The 15,661-nt window shown below is 36.1% G+C and overlaps 3 protein-coding genes across 4 annotated transcripts; 1 reads left to right on the forward strand and 2 right to left on the reverse strand.

Moving 5' to 3' along the window:
* Positions 1 to 54: 54 nt before the first annotated feature.
* LOC103424645 (uncharacterized) lies at positions 55 to 3,372 on the reverse strand. 2 transcript variants are annotated; one of them, XM_070814337.1, is made up of 10 exons: positions 3,159 to 3,357; positions 2,501 to 2,581; positions 2,151 to 2,200; positions 1,963 to 2,065; positions 1,529 to 1,606; positions 1,059 to 1,116; positions 924 to 973; positions 596 to 704; positions 460 to 521; positions 55 to 230 (listed from the first exon to the last, which is right to left on the reverse strand). In XM_070814337.1, exons 3-10 carry the CDS (start codon positions 2,182 to 2,184, stop codon positions 191 to 193), a joined length of 534 nt encoding a protein of 177 aa, XP_070670438.1. In that variant the 5' UTR covers positions 2,185 to 2,200; positions 2,501 to 2,581; positions 3,159 to 3,357; the 3' UTR covers positions 55 to 190. The 2 variants fall into 2 exon arrangements, with proteins under 2 accessions (XP_070670438.1, XP_070670437.1); XM_070814336.1 differs by lacking the exon at positions 1,963 to 2,065 and having other exon boundaries at positions 3,159 to 3,372.
* Positions 3,373 to 3,938: 566 nt separating this feature from the next.
* LOC139192351 (uncharacterized) lies at positions 3,939 to 7,105 on the reverse strand. Its single transcript, XM_070814341.1, has 5 exons — positions 6,922 to 7,105; positions 6,306 to 6,609; positions 6,113 to 6,218; positions 4,548 to 4,691; positions 3,939 to 4,427 (listed from the first exon to the last, which is right to left on the reverse strand). The coding sequence occupies exons 2-5, from the start codon at positions 6,581 to 6,583 to the stop codon at positions 4,176 to 4,178; spliced, it is 780 nt and encodes a 259-aa protein (XP_070670442.1). The 5' UTR covers positions 6,584 to 6,609; positions 6,922 to 7,105; the 3' UTR covers positions 3,939 to 4,175.
* A 2,679-nt stretch (positions 7,106 to 9,784) lies between these two features.
* Positions 9,785 to 13,294, forward strand: LOC139192352 (vacuolar-processing enzyme-like). Its single transcript, XM_070814342.1, has 9 exons — positions 9,785 to 10,131; positions 10,632 to 10,796; positions 10,887 to 11,043; positions 11,367 to 11,452; positions 11,533 to 11,732; positions 11,937 to 11,985; positions 12,196 to 12,405; positions 12,520 to 12,726; positions 12,826 to 13,294. Exons 1-9 carry the CDS (start codon positions 9,904 to 9,906, stop codon positions 13,006 to 13,008), a joined length of 1,485 nt encoding a protein of 494 aa, XP_070670443.1. The 5' UTR covers positions 9,785 to 9,903; the 3' UTR covers positions 13,009 to 13,294.
* Positions 13,295 to 15,661: the final 2,367 nt, after the last annotated feature.

Consider the following 15,661-nt stretch of genomic DNA (forward strand, 5'->3'; position numbering starts at 1 on the left):
ACCCATCTCCTTAGTGTAATAATATCAATGTACTTGAAAATAAAAAAAATAACATTTCCCAACCATAAAGATGCCACAGATAAAGGGATTGTGACAACAATTCAGCATTTCCTTGTTTTTAAGGTACCAATATACAAACTGCAAAGAGTATTTAATCCTTAAGCACAGCAGATCCCAGCGTTTGACTTGTTCATTCAACATGTGAGAGACCCCCACCTTCGGCCTTTGTCCTACGGATAAGAACAATCGACAAAATACGAAACATACACATACATCAGTTCTATTGACAGGACATGAAATTCTATGGATGGAGTTGTACTGGTAAACTGATGTGCTAAAGAAAATGCAATGCCCATGAAGCGAGATTTAATGACGCCTGCTATGTCTAAATAAAGGAGTAATCGACATTTGTTTTAAAATGGCCAATATTACGATTCCACAGGGATAATGACGACTTACTTATGATCGGAAGGATTTGGCCTGAGTTCATAAACAATTGTTGCGACAACATCTCTCTTCAACTGTTCGTCAGACAGGAAAATCTATTATTCGCAGAACCGACACAATGAAATATGCCCTATGGAATGAAAATTACCTTTGTAGCTTCGCCTTTAAAGCCAATGTACTCTATCTTAGTTGTATCACCACCAAAACTATCGGGAAAATGCAATGTGATGCTGGCCACGTTTTGAAATTTGGAATATCTAATTGTATGGACAAAAGTAATATCAGAAGGGTTGTTGAATGGTTAGATAAAAACTCAGATAAAAATTATATCCTCTTGATTTCAGTACCATGTCAAAGGGATTGCCTTCAGTGCTCTCAATTGAAAAAGAATAAGATTTCCTCTGAATTTTTAGATATCATGTTCCCAAACATTACGACAAATGGTTTCTGTAGTACAGGAGGCAACGAATAAATACCTTGTCTGGTACTCCAACGTTCCTTGAAAATTTTCGACCAGATCCCACTCCTTGAAACAACAAGAACACATGTTTCAAAGCTGAAAAGTTTAACTTATCAATTAATTCTGCAACAAGCTAATGTGAACGCAATACCTGAATTGCTTGCATTCCTTGAGCATCTGAAAAGTCAATTCCTTCTTTGTTTATGAACCTAATTTAAGCAATGAAGTCCTAATTTTAGTATTTACAAATATAAAAACGAGATGAATTGAATACTCAACTTCCATCAAAGGCTGTTTCAATAGTTATTTTGTCAGAAAACTCATACAGGGCTACATACACTCATGACCACTACAATATAATGAATAGAGCGCAAAAACTCCCTGGATATTCCAAGTTAATTCCAAATCATAGGTATTGACTACAAAAACATGGAATGGACGAGACAAGAAAATTTGAAATTGATGCAAGGAAATGGTGGTACATTAAGACAAAAAGATTGCCAATGAGTTTGAGTAAAACGAATTATTACTTAAATCCTAGAGCTTCTTGCCTCACCATTCTAACTAAATCAATATAAGAAGGCCTTGCCTTAGGTAGAGTGTAGAAAAGGTCAAACTTACGCCCTCATCTTGGAAGGACTTGTTCCATCAACACCACCCACAACTGATATGCTCTTGATCTTTACATCTGATGTAAATCTATAAAAAATAAATGAGAAAAATATAATTCAGTTAGATGTATGCAACAACATCAGAGAATACTAGGTTCTAACTTCTAATAAATCTCTGAAGATGCCAACCAAATGTTTCATAAATAAGTACAGCTATATTATCATAGATAGCAGAAAACAAGCGATGAAAAGTTAAAATAGAAATAAATCCTCAGCATCATGACTTGTATCTCCAACACTACGTGTTTCACAAAATGACAAGCCATTCAAGAAACACGAAAGAAGCTTTGAGTGCACGACAAAAGGATAATTATAAAATGATGCACATATTAAGTGTCATGTTTTGGAAGAACCTGAAGATGCTACTGAGGTTAAGTCCCTTACTCAAAACTTATACACACCAGATTATGGAGAATCAGGCACATGTTACCATTGAAATTGAACGGAAAGATGGAAAATGGTGGAACTACTGAACCACTGGATCTACCTGTCCCCATCCATTTTGTGTTCACGCAGTCAATAACTCATGTTATAAACGACAACATATAAAACAACAAAAATGGGACACTCACGGAATGTAAACAAGTAACTCAGGATCACCCTCATTGCTCTCCAAGTGTCCCTGTAGCAGAAAGTAGGACCAGTGAGCCTTCTTATTCCTATAAATTCAAACATAAATTACCACCAAAATATATGGTAAACCTGAACTGAATCTCAATCAGTAATCTCTTAAACTTGAGCTAACATATTGTCATGAAAATGTCATTCTAAAATTCATTTACAAACTTACGAAATTTGCATTATTGCATTAGTAAAGATGTCTACAAATAACATTCGCAAAACTCTCTATTGTTTTTCTCGGAGGCAACACACCTTCAGAAAAAGAAGATAAAACATAAAATCACAACGAAGGGATCGTTACCCCACTAGAATTCAGCCGTTGCTCCCAAGCTTTGAAAACTGACTTGACGCTTCCTGGAACCGCTTCATTCAAAGCAGAAACCTACAAACCACCATTCAAAATTCTCTCAAGGAGGGACCACAGTGCATATTAATGATTAGAATCCAAACAGAATTCAGCTGAAAGTGGCACGATGTCAATCAGCAAATCCAAGTTCCGTTGAAATATTTCATAAATTTCATTTACTGAACAATAAAGTGTGAAAGTACTCCAAAGTATCAACAAACCCACATCAGAAATCATCAACTACTCCTCAATCCTCATAAAATCACCCACCCCGAAATCGAAAAACCCAACGAAACCCCATTTCATTGTTTTACACTAAATCAAAAATTCCATACACAACAAACACAATGCTTACTCAAAACGCTAGCAAGATTTAGAATTTCAGCTTAAAGGGTTAATCTGAGAATCTGAATCACAGTTCTTTCAACTACAAATTTCCTTCTGGGTACTTTCAGATGAAGCCCAAAAAATCATAAATTAGTAAGCAGATTGCAAAACCACCCAAAAAATCACATATATAGAGCAGCAGTGTGATAACTCATACAGTAAAAAAAAAAGGCAGGAATCGTAAAATTAAGAGTGAGAAAAGAAGAAAGGCAGAGAATTTAGGGACCTTGGGGAGGTCGATATTCTCGTAGAGAGTCCAACCGGACGAACAATCGTGATCTTCGCAGCTGTGATCGTGCAAGCAAGCCATCTCTCTTTCCCTTCGATCACTGAATTTCTCACAAGACAAATAGACGAAGGAAGAAAATAGACGCAACCAGAAATGGGAGCGAACCGTTGCATTTTCCAAGTGAAATTACATTTTTCGCCCTGTATGGTGAATTCCGAAAATGGCCACTGTTTTCACAAAGCTCCTTCTTTTGGAATTCGCGTGGGAAAGTTCAAGCGCGCGAGCTCTGAGGGATATATAGGTCCAAGAACTATATATATAACGAAAATTTAAAAATTAATAAAAAGTAGTGTTGAGACCCTAATAAACTAGGATTACATCTAAAGGTGTTGTAATATTTTCGTTAATTTGTATACAAAATATTTTTTAAAACACAATTTTAATTTATTTTTTCACAACAATAGTGAGTTATAGCCCATGTTTTCCAATGAATTTTAAAGATTCATACAAGATTCAATATTCCAAGATTTTCGACACCTACAAATCTCTTTGCAGCCCACTTCTTGTTTGTATTATTTTTTTCTATTTTTTAACTTTAAAAATCAATAAAAAATAATTTCAGAACCTAATAAACGTTAAGATCACGGATAAAGGTCGTGCAATTTCCTTAACTCCCACACAAAATATTTGCTTAACTTCCATACAAAGGTCTTTATCCGCACACGCATAACAAGTGGCGCATCTCGGAGGAAGACTAGTCATAGGGAGCAAAAAGCATTCTTCAAAATTTTCTTTGAAATATTACTTGTCATCACAATATCGTAAAGCCGATATAGTTCAGTAAAACTCTTTCCCCAGGGGAAGAAAAATTATGTTGGCCTCCAGGCAAACAAAAACAAAGAGAATTCTCTGCATATCAAACTCTCGTCTGGGAGTACACTCAATGTCGATCCCGACCCTGTTGCCCAAGATCTAGAAACTGAAACTCCTAGCGGATAAAAATGTCGATTTCTTCTAACAATTAAGTGGATCGTCTTTGGGCTCCCCTCCAAGCAGGTCATCATCATATGAAACAGGCAACCTTAACCTATCACGAACAGAAACGTGCTTCACTTCGGGGTTTGACTGATTGGCTTGAGTCTGCATTTCACGTAGGACCGGTAAATCATCTGGCACATCGGCTGGAGTACCGTCTTTGGATGAATTGGCAGATGAGCCTTCTTTCCTTTGCTCTATTGCTGGTCTATTTGGTTTCTTGAATTGCTTCTGCATGAGGAAAGAAAACATAAAAAAGTCACTAACACACACTCTTACTCTAGTGACATTTTAATTTAAGTTTGGGAATAATAATACCATAAACTATATAAAATATGATTAATCGTGTACCTCAAAGTCCCTTGCTTTTTTCATTATCTCTCTATAGGCCTTTGGTTCGCGTGATTTAATGATATTCCAAAGTATCCCACCACCATATCGGAAACGTCTGCCATCAGAAGTCATCTGACCTCCGCACGCCTGGATTGCATCCACCTGAAAAGTTTCATCATTTCATAATCGATTATGCCAGGGTCTCTAGCAGGGAAAAAAAATATCCTTTCTCCAGATACTGGATTCTCCCTGGACAGCAAGTAATTAATAACTAATACACTAGAAACTTAGAAACGCTTGTACCAACCACATCTAATAAAATTCCGAAATTAATCAAAGGAGGTACTTAACTAAGAAATTCGCTCCCTACAATCAAAGCAAGCTCAAAGACGTTCACAATGACAAAAAAAATCTGTTAACCATCTCAGGATAGAGCTTTGTGGTGCCTGGGGGAGGAGCAAACATGAATGATGAGCTTTTTAAATGAAAAAAGATGGTGCTTATCTCGTATCTCTTACATGTGTTTTGCATGCATATTGGCTAATGTAACGCTAAGAAAAAATCACATAAACATACACAAATAGCACACGATGGAGTGGTCATCCAGGGGACATGAGTTCAGAGCACATGATTGTAAGGAGCAAAATGGCTTCTGCAAGAGAAATCTGCAAGGGTAGGGAAACAATACTGAGCATCAGACATTATGAAAGGCTGCATGGCCAAATAGTGTGGATAAGCATCATCAGCCCTAAGCTGATCCATTAAGCAACCCAGAATCTCACCTTCCCGTCGAAAATTTCAGTTGAATTATTCAAGTCCATTCCCACTGAAGGGTACCCTACGTCCCTAACTTCCTAATAAAGCTAAAATGTGAATGGGCTAGAAAGAACAGATGGGTCAGGATGCAAAAACAACCCTAAAAGTACCCATAAAGCATTTCTGGATGCATAACTCATCCTCCAAATTCCAGGATTCCCATTAGCAAATTCGCAAAAGATCCAAAGTGTTCAAGAAGGAATAGAATAGAATTGACAAGAAGAATCAAAATAGATAACTGTCAATTGAAATCACTAAAAACCCATCTATGAGTTCGAAGCCCATGTTCCGGACATTAGCACCAAGGTCTGATCCCTAAGGCTATGATGTGAAGTGGGCTAAAAAATGATACAGGTGGCTCGGGGCGTAAAGGAAACCTAAAAGAGTACCCATAACGTTGTCCGGGCACATAACCCATTCACCCAAAACAGGATTATCATTAGCTGAATTGACTGGAAAATTGTACTAGATGGTTTTCATTGATAACATCATTGGAAAGCCAGCTCAGATGTACTCAGCACAAACTTCGTAACACTAGCAGCAAGGTTGGAACATCGCAAAAGTATGGCACTTGAATTCAGATAAACATGTACTCGCTAATGGTGTCTGCCAAAGACACTTTCAGCGGAACGATTACAATGTACAAACAGTAATGCAAGCTAGTTGAGCAAGAGAAGAGAATATAAAAAGATAACAAGAATGATCGTGAGTTAAATAAACTGAAATTTCTTTGCATTTCCACGAAAGCATAACAAAGTGTACCATACCTCTTTAATGAGATCACTCAATGCAGCAATACCCAAGCAACCAACAGCAGTATATACCAAATACGATTTCCTCTCCTTCAGTCGCTTACATGTCTCTATCACAAACCTGCAAAGCAAACAAAATCACGTTAAAACCCACAAAAGATCTCCAAAACATGTAATTACTTTGGTTCTTAACTGGGGCGGTCATAACCTGTCAATGTCAGTCCCAATACTCGCAGTCCAATGGCCGTTATTCCTCTTCTTATTCTTCTTTTTCTTCTTCTTTGGCTTGGGCTTCTGATTCGTGCCCTGACCTTCTTGGTTTGCTACACTGACATTGCCACCACTGCCCTGCCCCGAACCATACCCACTTTGTGAATTGAAATCCACAAGCTCTCCTTCTTCGACATCGAGCATCTCAACATCCCCACCATCCATGAAGTCATCATCTTCAAATACTGCATCCAATACGTTGTCTTCTCCTTCCATATAACTCTTCCTTCAATTGGTAAAAACTGCACCCAAAAAATAATTCACAAGTTCACCCAAAAAATAATAAACATTATTTCCAGCTCTGATGAAATCTTAACAGAAAACCCAACACTGTAATTTCTCTGAGGCAAAACATCAAACACTTTCCAGGCAAAAAGTTGACGAGTGACCTACGTACCCTAATTCGAATCAACGTCTACAACCCAACAAATAATTCGCATAAAATCATCGAAAAAATTAACAAAAACAATAAAAGAAACAAATTTCCATAAATCTGTTGTGATTTTCTTTTTCGCAATGAAAAAACCCTAACAATGCAGAAAACAAAAACCTACCAATTCTAAGCTGCTGGAATTTGTGCGCTAGGTCAAGGTACAAGGACGATCAAGCCAAACCGGGGCGTGCGGCGTCGTTTCGTCGTAGGTTATGGTGGGTTTACAGTACCGAAGGCTAAGCGACGGTGGTGGCGGTAATCAATAGTTCTTGTGTTTGGGTGCGTGCGCGGAAATCAGAATATTTATACGTTCTTAAGGATTTGGGATTTTATTGGTCTCTCCGTTATGGGCTGAAAGTTATTGGGCTCTTTTATCTTTTCTTTACATTGGGCCTTTAATATCTAAACAAGCCCAATGGTTTGACAATAATAGAGGATGATATTTGAAGATTTTTTTTTTTGGGGTCAACTGTTACTTATAAAATTTTCTTTTCTCAGTATTTTGCCTACTTGTCATATTGATAATTAATTATATTTGTTTCAAAAAAATGTTAAAATTTTTCCTTTTAAAAGAAAAGATTAACTCGATGGTTAGACTCTAAAAACGACTATGCATGTAAGATTGGTAACTTTTGGCTTTGTTTTTTCCCATTTTTCATTCGAACAATATTTTAACATAAGCTTAATCAAAGAGAAATATTCGTGAAAGCTGAAAAGAAGTACATTGCTCTAACCTACGCTTTAGTTTTAAATCAATGGCAAATCCAAGATTTGAACATTGGGAGTTCCAGTGTTAAAAGTCTAAGTTTTTTAAAAGAAACAAAGCGTGGATCGCGTAAACAAATTTCATTTTATTTATTGAGGTATTTCGTTGAACACTTGGTGAGCTTATTGTCGTCAATTGAATTATGTTGTGCTTATATCAAAAGATATCGACATATGTCGAAACAATCTAATGAGTGTCATCGAGAGAATTTGTCGAGTCCTCCCGACATAATTTGTCAAGTGCTACCGAGATATACATATCAGGCATCACATCAAAATGTGTACACATACTAAACATTCGAAGAGTAATATGAAAATCTTCACATGTATATTTTTTAACTTCATATAATCCTGAAACCACAGTACATCCGCCACTAGTCTATAGCAATACAAAAAAAAAACGAGTAAAAGAATCATGTGTAGGTTCATTGAATCTGTCCAGATTGGATATTTTAGGCAGTGCGAATGAAAAACCGTTGTGGAGTTGATGTGAAAGGTCGAGTGTGAAATTCTGGATTCGAGAATGGGAAAGGATCCCACAGGATCCGACAAAATTTCATGATCATGATCGTTCATTGTATATCGTACGATCATAAATTATTTTAAAATTTAAAATTAAATATAAATATTACTTAACAAAAACTGACCGTATAATATACGATGCATGATCACGATTACAGAATTATCAAAATCTCTAAGAAAAAGATATAGCGAGTATCATTTTCCCCCGAGAAAGAGCCGAGAGAGGCCACATTCATCATATCATCGTCGAAACACTTTTTCTTGAGCACGCAATTGCGTGGAATCTTGTCTTCTGCTTCATAAAATCGAATGGTAAATTACATACCCTTATATGCATCATCATTTTTGTATCATTTTGAAATAATGTCATTTTTTCAAAAAAAAAAAAAAAACACACAAAATATTTAAGTGATATTTTATGGATTTATCAAGGTTTAATCGTTTGATACAGGCGATATATATCAGCAATATATAAGCAGAGGAGTAAAACCAATATAGCAAAAATAAAAATTACAACTCGTGCTCACATTAGTGATAAAATAAAAGAAAAACGAATGAAAATGACTTGAAGATTTTGAGTTTTAATTATAAGGACAAAATAAAGGGTAAAGTGAATAGTACCATGATTGACTTTTTAGTGTAAAAATGTGATTTTTCGTTAAAATGAACAGTATCAAAAACTTTTCATTAAAGTTTCCTAAAATAAAAGCATCGACGAGCAATTTGAAATTTCACCAACTAAACTTCAATTGGTAGAACATAATTGTTATTTTGCTATGAACAACAGTGATAAACCACACCTTGATTGCTAATGACTTGTAGTTGAAATAATTAAAAGTAATTATTTTCCGCTCGAAATTTGAAGCTGGATTATCCATCCTTAAGTATTTTTCCCGTATAAAAGAACAGAAAATACCTATTGACCCAAAAACAATAATAAGTCACATGACTTTATAATAAACTATTTTACATTGGTTAGAATTTTGTACTCCTTATTTGTAATCGAAATCCAACTCCCAATTATATAGATTGTTCTAAAAATTTCTGTCTAGCGCCGTCTAGGTCCCGTTTAAGCGTTAGGTGGTTGGCCACTGTCATGATTAATGCATAAGGTTTGAAAATTAAAAAAGGGCATCTAGACATGCTGAGGCGCCCACCTAGCCCGCCCAGACCTGTATAGGCACTTGCCTAGGTCTTGACTCACTTAAACAGAAAATATATAACTTTTGTTTTGCATTTTATTTTTTTTCAATAAATTGTAAGAGCCTTATTGTGTACTTAAATGAACACATTATATTGTTGTTCCTCATTTTTCATTATGTTCAAATACTTTATAATATATATGTTATTTTATTTTGTAGTTTGTGATGAAATTATATATTTTAAGTATAAACAAACCCTTATTTAACACGAAATATAATAAATTTATTTAAATTTATATAGACACCTCCTAAACTCTAAGCCTCAACATGCCACCCGATTAACATCTAGCGTAGGTTAGAACTTTGATAATATATAATAATCGAATACAGACTATAGATTTTACAAAAAATATTAAAATTGTTTGAAATTTTATGCGCTTGTAATTCCGGTAACATGTTGGCTCGGGAAAAGATAGACAACGTCTCCCCAGACATAGCAATGACGTGTACGTCCCAGATTGCATAAACTCCAGAACCAAAGCGTTTCCGATGGGGCCCGCAACTTGAACATGAAAGTCTTACTGACAAAGAAAGGCCCACGCGATCAGCAATAAATATCCACCCAACCTTCAACCTCTACCAATCAGACACCCCAAAAATTGACCGGAAACGTCATGACTCGGTTGGCCAGCGCCGTCGTCCTCCTATTTTTCGCCTCCGTCTTGGCTTCCGCAGCCGGTAGCCGGGACCTGATCGGAGACGTTTTGCGATTACCGTCGGAAGCTTCCAAATTCTTCGGGAGAGGCGATGATGCTCCCGATCAACAAGACGACGGCACCGTCGGGACCAGGTGGGCTGTTCTGATCGCCGGCTCCAATGGATACTGGAATTACAGGCATCAGGTAATATTTTTCCCCTCCATGTCAATCATTTCATATTTCATAATTTAGAAATGATTTTTTTTTTTTTTTGTAATTTAGTTTTTAGTAGAATTTGAGTAATAATTTTGGATGTTAATTTCACTTTTTCGATTGTTTAATATCTGAAACTCTGTATTGGAAAGTTTATGATTGTACAATCTCGTTTAATTTGACTTTAAATGATCTTGATTTCGTCTCCTTTTTTGGCATTGACTTTGGTTTGTAGATAACACAGAGCTTGAATTTTGATGTGGAATTTGTTTTAGAACTCACATGAATCTCATCAGAATCCGAAAGAATCGAACTTTGACATAATCTTTAGCTTTTATGTAACACAGTGTCAAATTTTCAATATTTATGTGGAATCGGAAAGAATCGAACTTGGATATCTATCTTCCTTGTTTTCGTATATTCGAAAGAAAGAAACTTCCATTTGTTGATCGAAATTCAAACTGACCTTTTTAGTCTATTTTTGTTGTTAGGCTGATATTTGTCACGCCTATCAACTACTGAAGAAAGGTGGGTTGAAAGATGAAAACATCGTTGTATTCATGTACGATGATATTGCTTACAATGAAGAGAACCCGAGGCAAGGAGTCATCATTAACAGCCCGCATGGGAGTGACGTTTACGAAGGAGTTCCAAAGGTCTGATACCTTCCCGTTTGGGTGTTCACTTACTTTTTGAGTTGTCGGCTGTAAAAATTCCCCTCATTTCGGTCAATTTTATTGTGGCAGGATTACACCGGGGAAGATGTTACTGTGAACAACTTTTTTGCTGCTATCCTTGGGAATAAAACTGCTCTGACCGGGGGTAGTGGGAAGGTTGTGGATAGCGGTCCAAATGATCATATTTTCATATACTACACCGATCATGGTGGTCCTGGAATTCTTGGTTAGTAGCTCTTGAGAAGCAACTTCTATAAATTTATTTGGCCTGCTTTAGGTGTTGTTTGTAAGGGCGATATTGGTGGATGGCTTATGTTAGTTCAGTAGAGCAATTACCCCAACACTTTCGTATATGTTGCGGATAGCGATCCCACAAATATTTCGATATTTTTGGTAGTCTCAGAGTTCTTGTTAGTAGCTCTAAGAAGAGCAAATACCACTACTTTTTGGTGTAGCCTTTTGCCTGATTGGGAGATATCAAGTCTACGCATGAAATACTGATATTCTTTTGCTCGTATCCCTTATCTTATCTACTTACTCTTTTCCTAGGGATGCCGACTAGTCCTTATATTTATGCTAACGATCTGATAGAAGTCCTGAAGAAGAAGCATGCTGCCGGAACCTATAAAAGCTTGGTAAGTTATTAGTTGAACTGTAAAGTGTAAACAGATGGATGCATGTACAACTAGGGTTGGCCTGATTCTTAAAACTGCAGGTATTTTATCTGGAAGCTTGTGAATCTGGAAGTATCTTCGAGGGTCTTCTTCCGGAAGGTTTGAATATCTTTGCAACCACTGCATCGAATGCAGAAGAGAGCAGTTGGGGAACTTACTGCCCTGGAGAGTATCCTAGTCCTCCCCCAGAATACGATACCTGCTTGGGTGACTTGTATAGTGTTGCTTGGATGGAAGACAGGTACGAAGACTTTTTGTTTGCATATCCTTGTTGGAAAACAGCAATTGCAGCTTCCTTTGAAACAAAAGTACTACTTCAAGTTGGTTTTTCCGATCAGTCTTTGGATTGCCTTTACAAGAATAAGGTTTTTTCTCAGGTTATAGAATGAAACTGTTCAGATTATAAATTACTACTTTGATATTTGACATTTCAACTTGTGAACAGTGACGTACACAACTTGAGGTCAGAAACTTTGCACCAGCAATATGAACTGGTAAGAATTTGTCCCTTACATCGCTATAGAACAAATAGAGATTTTTGTTTTGTACAGAAAAGAATCATTCATTGTCCCGTTATAATTTAGGTAGACTAGCTGTTTATATTAAGTTTTAGGGTTTGGCCAGGAAGTATCAAGATGCCCCTACTTCGATGTGTTCTTGGTAGTTGCTAATGGCAAATCTTTGGTTTCATAATGATGGCCCAGGTTAAAATGAGGACAGCCAATGACAATTCTGGATTTGGTTCTCATGTCATGCAATACGGCGATGTAGGGCTCAGCAAGAACAACCTCTTTGTGTACATGGGGACAAATCCTGCAAATGACAACTATACTTTTCTGGGAGAGAACTCCTTGAGGCCATCTTCAAAAGCTGTCAACCAGCGTGATGCTGATCTTCTTCATTTCTGGCATAAGGTTTAATCTCTTTCTCCCGTGAATACTTTTGCCTTTTCTGATAATCTGTGTACTGGTCATCTTTGGAAGATCTAATCCCCTTGTTTTCATTTTCCTCTGCATTTTTGGTTGCAGTATCGTAAGGCTCCCGAAGGCTCGGCAAGGAAAATTCAAGCTCAAAAGGATTTTGTTGAAGCAATGTCTCACAGAATGCACATAGATCAGACCATGAAGCTCATTGGGAAACTCCTGTTCGGAATTGAAAAAGGCCCACAAGTACTCAACGCTGTTCGACCTGCTGGGCAGCCGCTTGTTGATGACTGGGACTGCCTTAAGACAATGGTAAAACTTCTGCTGTGCAATCTCTCCTCAATGATTAAAAACATTTCTGAAACTTTTAAGATTACGCCAATTAGTTGCCTGATGGGTCTTGTTGTACAGGTGAGGAGTTTTGAGACGCATTGTGGATCCCTATCGCAATACGGGATGAAACACATGCGTTCCCTGGCAAACATCTGCAACGCCGGAATGACACAGGAGCAGATGGCCGAGGCTTCAGCACAAGCCTGCGTGAGCGCCCCTTCAGGTCGCTGGAGCTCCCTGCACCGGGGATTCAGTGCGTGATTTGTAAGCAAAATGTGGAATTTGAATAAACCAGCATGTGGCCGTCATCTATATGCAAAAAAACACATATACAAGGATCCATTTCGATGAATGTTATTTCGATTGCTTGGGTGGAACATTGTAAATACCAACTCAAGCTCAAGCTCGTCTGCTGTACTAGAGTCTAGATTTGCTTTGTAATGGACGTACTTTTAAACTTGTAAGTATTATTAGCGCGTTTGTTATGTATGAATCTGTACGTCTCTTCCCTCTTTGGTTATAAAAAAGTTTGCAATTTACGATATAATGTCTTTAGTATTGTGATTATACTAGTACGCTTTATAATTGAAATTAGGCTTGAATGTCAATATGGTCTCTCTGTTTTACTCTGTAGGTCAATTTGGTTCCGTATTTTCAATTTGGCTAAATTGATCCTCATGTTATCCTTCTTTAGTCAATCCTAGACAATTCGTTAAAGAATCATTAAAATTAACGTGTCTTGCACATGAGATAGTTATCGTCGATCATCTGATCTTGCATGGGTTTAATGGGTTTAGTGTGAAGTTACATTTTTATCCTCTTATGTACAAGGTACATGTCAATTTTAATTGTCATTTAATGGATTGTCTAAAATTGGCTAACAAAGGTAAACATGAGGACCAATTTAGCTAAATTAAAAATACAGAAACCAACTTGACCGATAATATAAAACACATGGTGACGTTTAAGCTTGAAATTATCATGGAGTAACTTAATGATAAAATCTTGTATTCTCATTTCCTAGACTTAACAAAGAAGTTTATCCAACTTTGTTTCGACATATCATTTAATTCGGAGACAAAATTACGTGGTCGTGTTTCATGAGATGTCAGGAGTACATGCGCCCAATCCTTAAATTTCCTTCCTCAACTTGCTCCAACCTGTAGCTGCCAAAATCGAGGTAAGCAACAGAATTGGATCTCGTCTTGATTCATTTTGTTGGAATCAATTTTAGTCATTCATCGTGTATCGTACAGTCAGAAATTATTTGATTTTATATATATAAAATTAAAAACAAATAGCATCTGACGAAAACTGATCGCACGATGTACGATAAACTGCTAAAATATGAAGATTCCTAGGATCCCACAAAACGAATCCGGATGGGATCCTCTTCCGTAAGCAACAGCCACGTTGTGGGTCCTACAGAGAACCCATATACTATTTACCCTCATGAAATCGAATATGGATTTGTCATTAGTTTGTAAATATTCTTTTTAATCTTGGAAAACTCCAAAAACATTGAAATAAAGTGATTTTATAACTAATAAGACAACAGTGGGAATCAAACTCGTACTTAATCTCCTAATAATGCATATCTATTTTTTATAATAAGATAAGTTTTTAACAATGTTCACACTAAAAACAGACAACTCACTATGTTGATCTGCATATTAAAATATTTTAAACGTGTATGATTGTTCTACTTTCTTCCTTATATGGATAGAATTTTTGCGTTCAAATTTCTCGACTTGTGTTGTTTACAAATAAATATCTCATACGAGAGTAACGCTATGCTTAGTTGCTCACGTGCACATGCTAGTCATCAATTGAAATCAAATGAGCTTTGCAAAATCCTAAATTTTAATGCGAACAATTATTATAATGTGTTTTACCATTTGCCAAAATTCACAAATTAAATTTAAAACGAGTGTCCGACTACCTCATTTGTGGAATACTTTTTGAACAAATATGAGACCCAATGAATTTGATCCTACTCATCCCTATGATAATCCACCAATGTAGGGCTCATCTGAATCAATTTTTAAAACGGCTGAAGATATTTTTATGAAAATATTTTGAAAAATACTTGAAGTACTTTCTATAAGAAGCACATTAAACGTTTTTGACACTCATAAATATTTTCTCTAAAAACGTTTTCACTCAAGGTTGGTTTGAGATTGTGGTGCTTAAAAAAAAAAGCTTATTAAAAAATTTGGAACATTAAATGTGTTTAATAAAACAAAAAATTTCTAAACTAGTTGACAAACATAGAAAAGCAGAAACAGTGTCTACCATGCTTCCAAATTTTTTTTTTTTTTTCAAATCATAGTAATCAATGCTTATTTAATGAACATTTCAAAAGGCAAGTATACCCTCACATGTTTTACAAAATTCCAATCTTTGTCTCTATGACAATAATTATATCACATTAAATATTATATTATCTTTAGTCATTTAATATATTTAAAACAATTTATATAAAAATTTACTAAACACTCAGACATTGTTTTTTTTAATTATTATTAAAATCACTTTTACAAAAAAAAAACTTATCAAATATTTAACAATTTTATTTTACAGTTGTTTATTCTTAAAGCACAACAAAATAATTTTTTTTAAAAGAACAACAATACCGAACTGGCACTCAAATGCCCGTAAATAGTGTCTAACAAAATAGTCTTATCAAAGTATCTTTCAATTCTTACATCTCAACTTAAAATATGATCCATGTGCTCAAACCAATAATGGACAATGGTAGCAAAACCGACGCTCAAGATTTTCTTTTTCTTTTTCTTTATTTGATGGACGCTCAAGATTCAACAATATAATTTGGTCAAATACCGTACGCACAACATTTAAGCCCGGTTCGTACACGTTCTATAATCGACCAGAGAAACCGGATACTACGGAC

Source organism: Malus domestica, chromosome 15 (assembly GCF_042453785.1).
Source record: "Malus domestica chromosome 15, GDT2T_hap1".
NCBI lineage: Eukaryota > Viridiplantae > Streptophyta > Magnoliopsida > Rosales > Rosaceae > Malus > Malus domestica.

Excerpts from the sequence above, each read along its gene's own strand:
- LOC103424645 (XM_070814336.1), bottom strand. The coding sequence starts at position 3,242 with ATGGCTTGCTTGCACGATCACAGCTGCGAAGATCACGATTGTTCGTCC. Across the intron at positions 1,607-2,150 it reads GAGTTACTTGTTTACATTCC|ATTTACATCAGATGTAAAGA; the intron begins GTGAGTGTCCCA and ends TATTTTTTATAG. Across the intron at positions 974-1,058 it reads AAGGAATGCAAGCAATTCAG|GAGTGGGATCTGGTCGAAAA; the intron begins GTATTGCGTTCA and ends TGTTGTTTCAAG.
- LOC139192351 (XM_070814341.1), bottom strand. The coding sequence starts at position 6,583 with ATGGAAGGAGAAGACAACGTATTGGATGCAGTATTTGAAGATGATGAC. Across the intron at positions 6,219-6,305 it reads ATTGGGACTGACATTGACAG|GTTTGTGATAGAGACATGTA; the intron begins GTTATGACCGCC and ends TTTGCTTTGCAG. Across the intron at positions 4,428-4,547 it reads AAAAAGCAAGGGACTTTGAG|AAGCAATTCAAGAAACCAAA; the intron begins GTACACGATTAA and ends TTCCTCATGCAG.
- LOC139192352 (XM_070814342.1), top strand. The coding sequence starts at position 9,904 with ATGACTCGGTTGGCCAGCGCCGTCGTCCTCCTATTTTTCGCCTCCGTC. Across the intron at positions 10,132-10,631 it reads ACTGGAATTACAGGCATCAG|GCTGATATTTGTCACGCCTA; the intron begins GTAATATTTTTC and ends TTTTGTTGTTAG. Across the intron at positions 11,733-11,936 it reads GTTGCTTGGATGGAAGACAG|TGACGTACACAACTTGAGGT; the intron begins GTACGAAGACTT and ends ACTTGTGAACAG.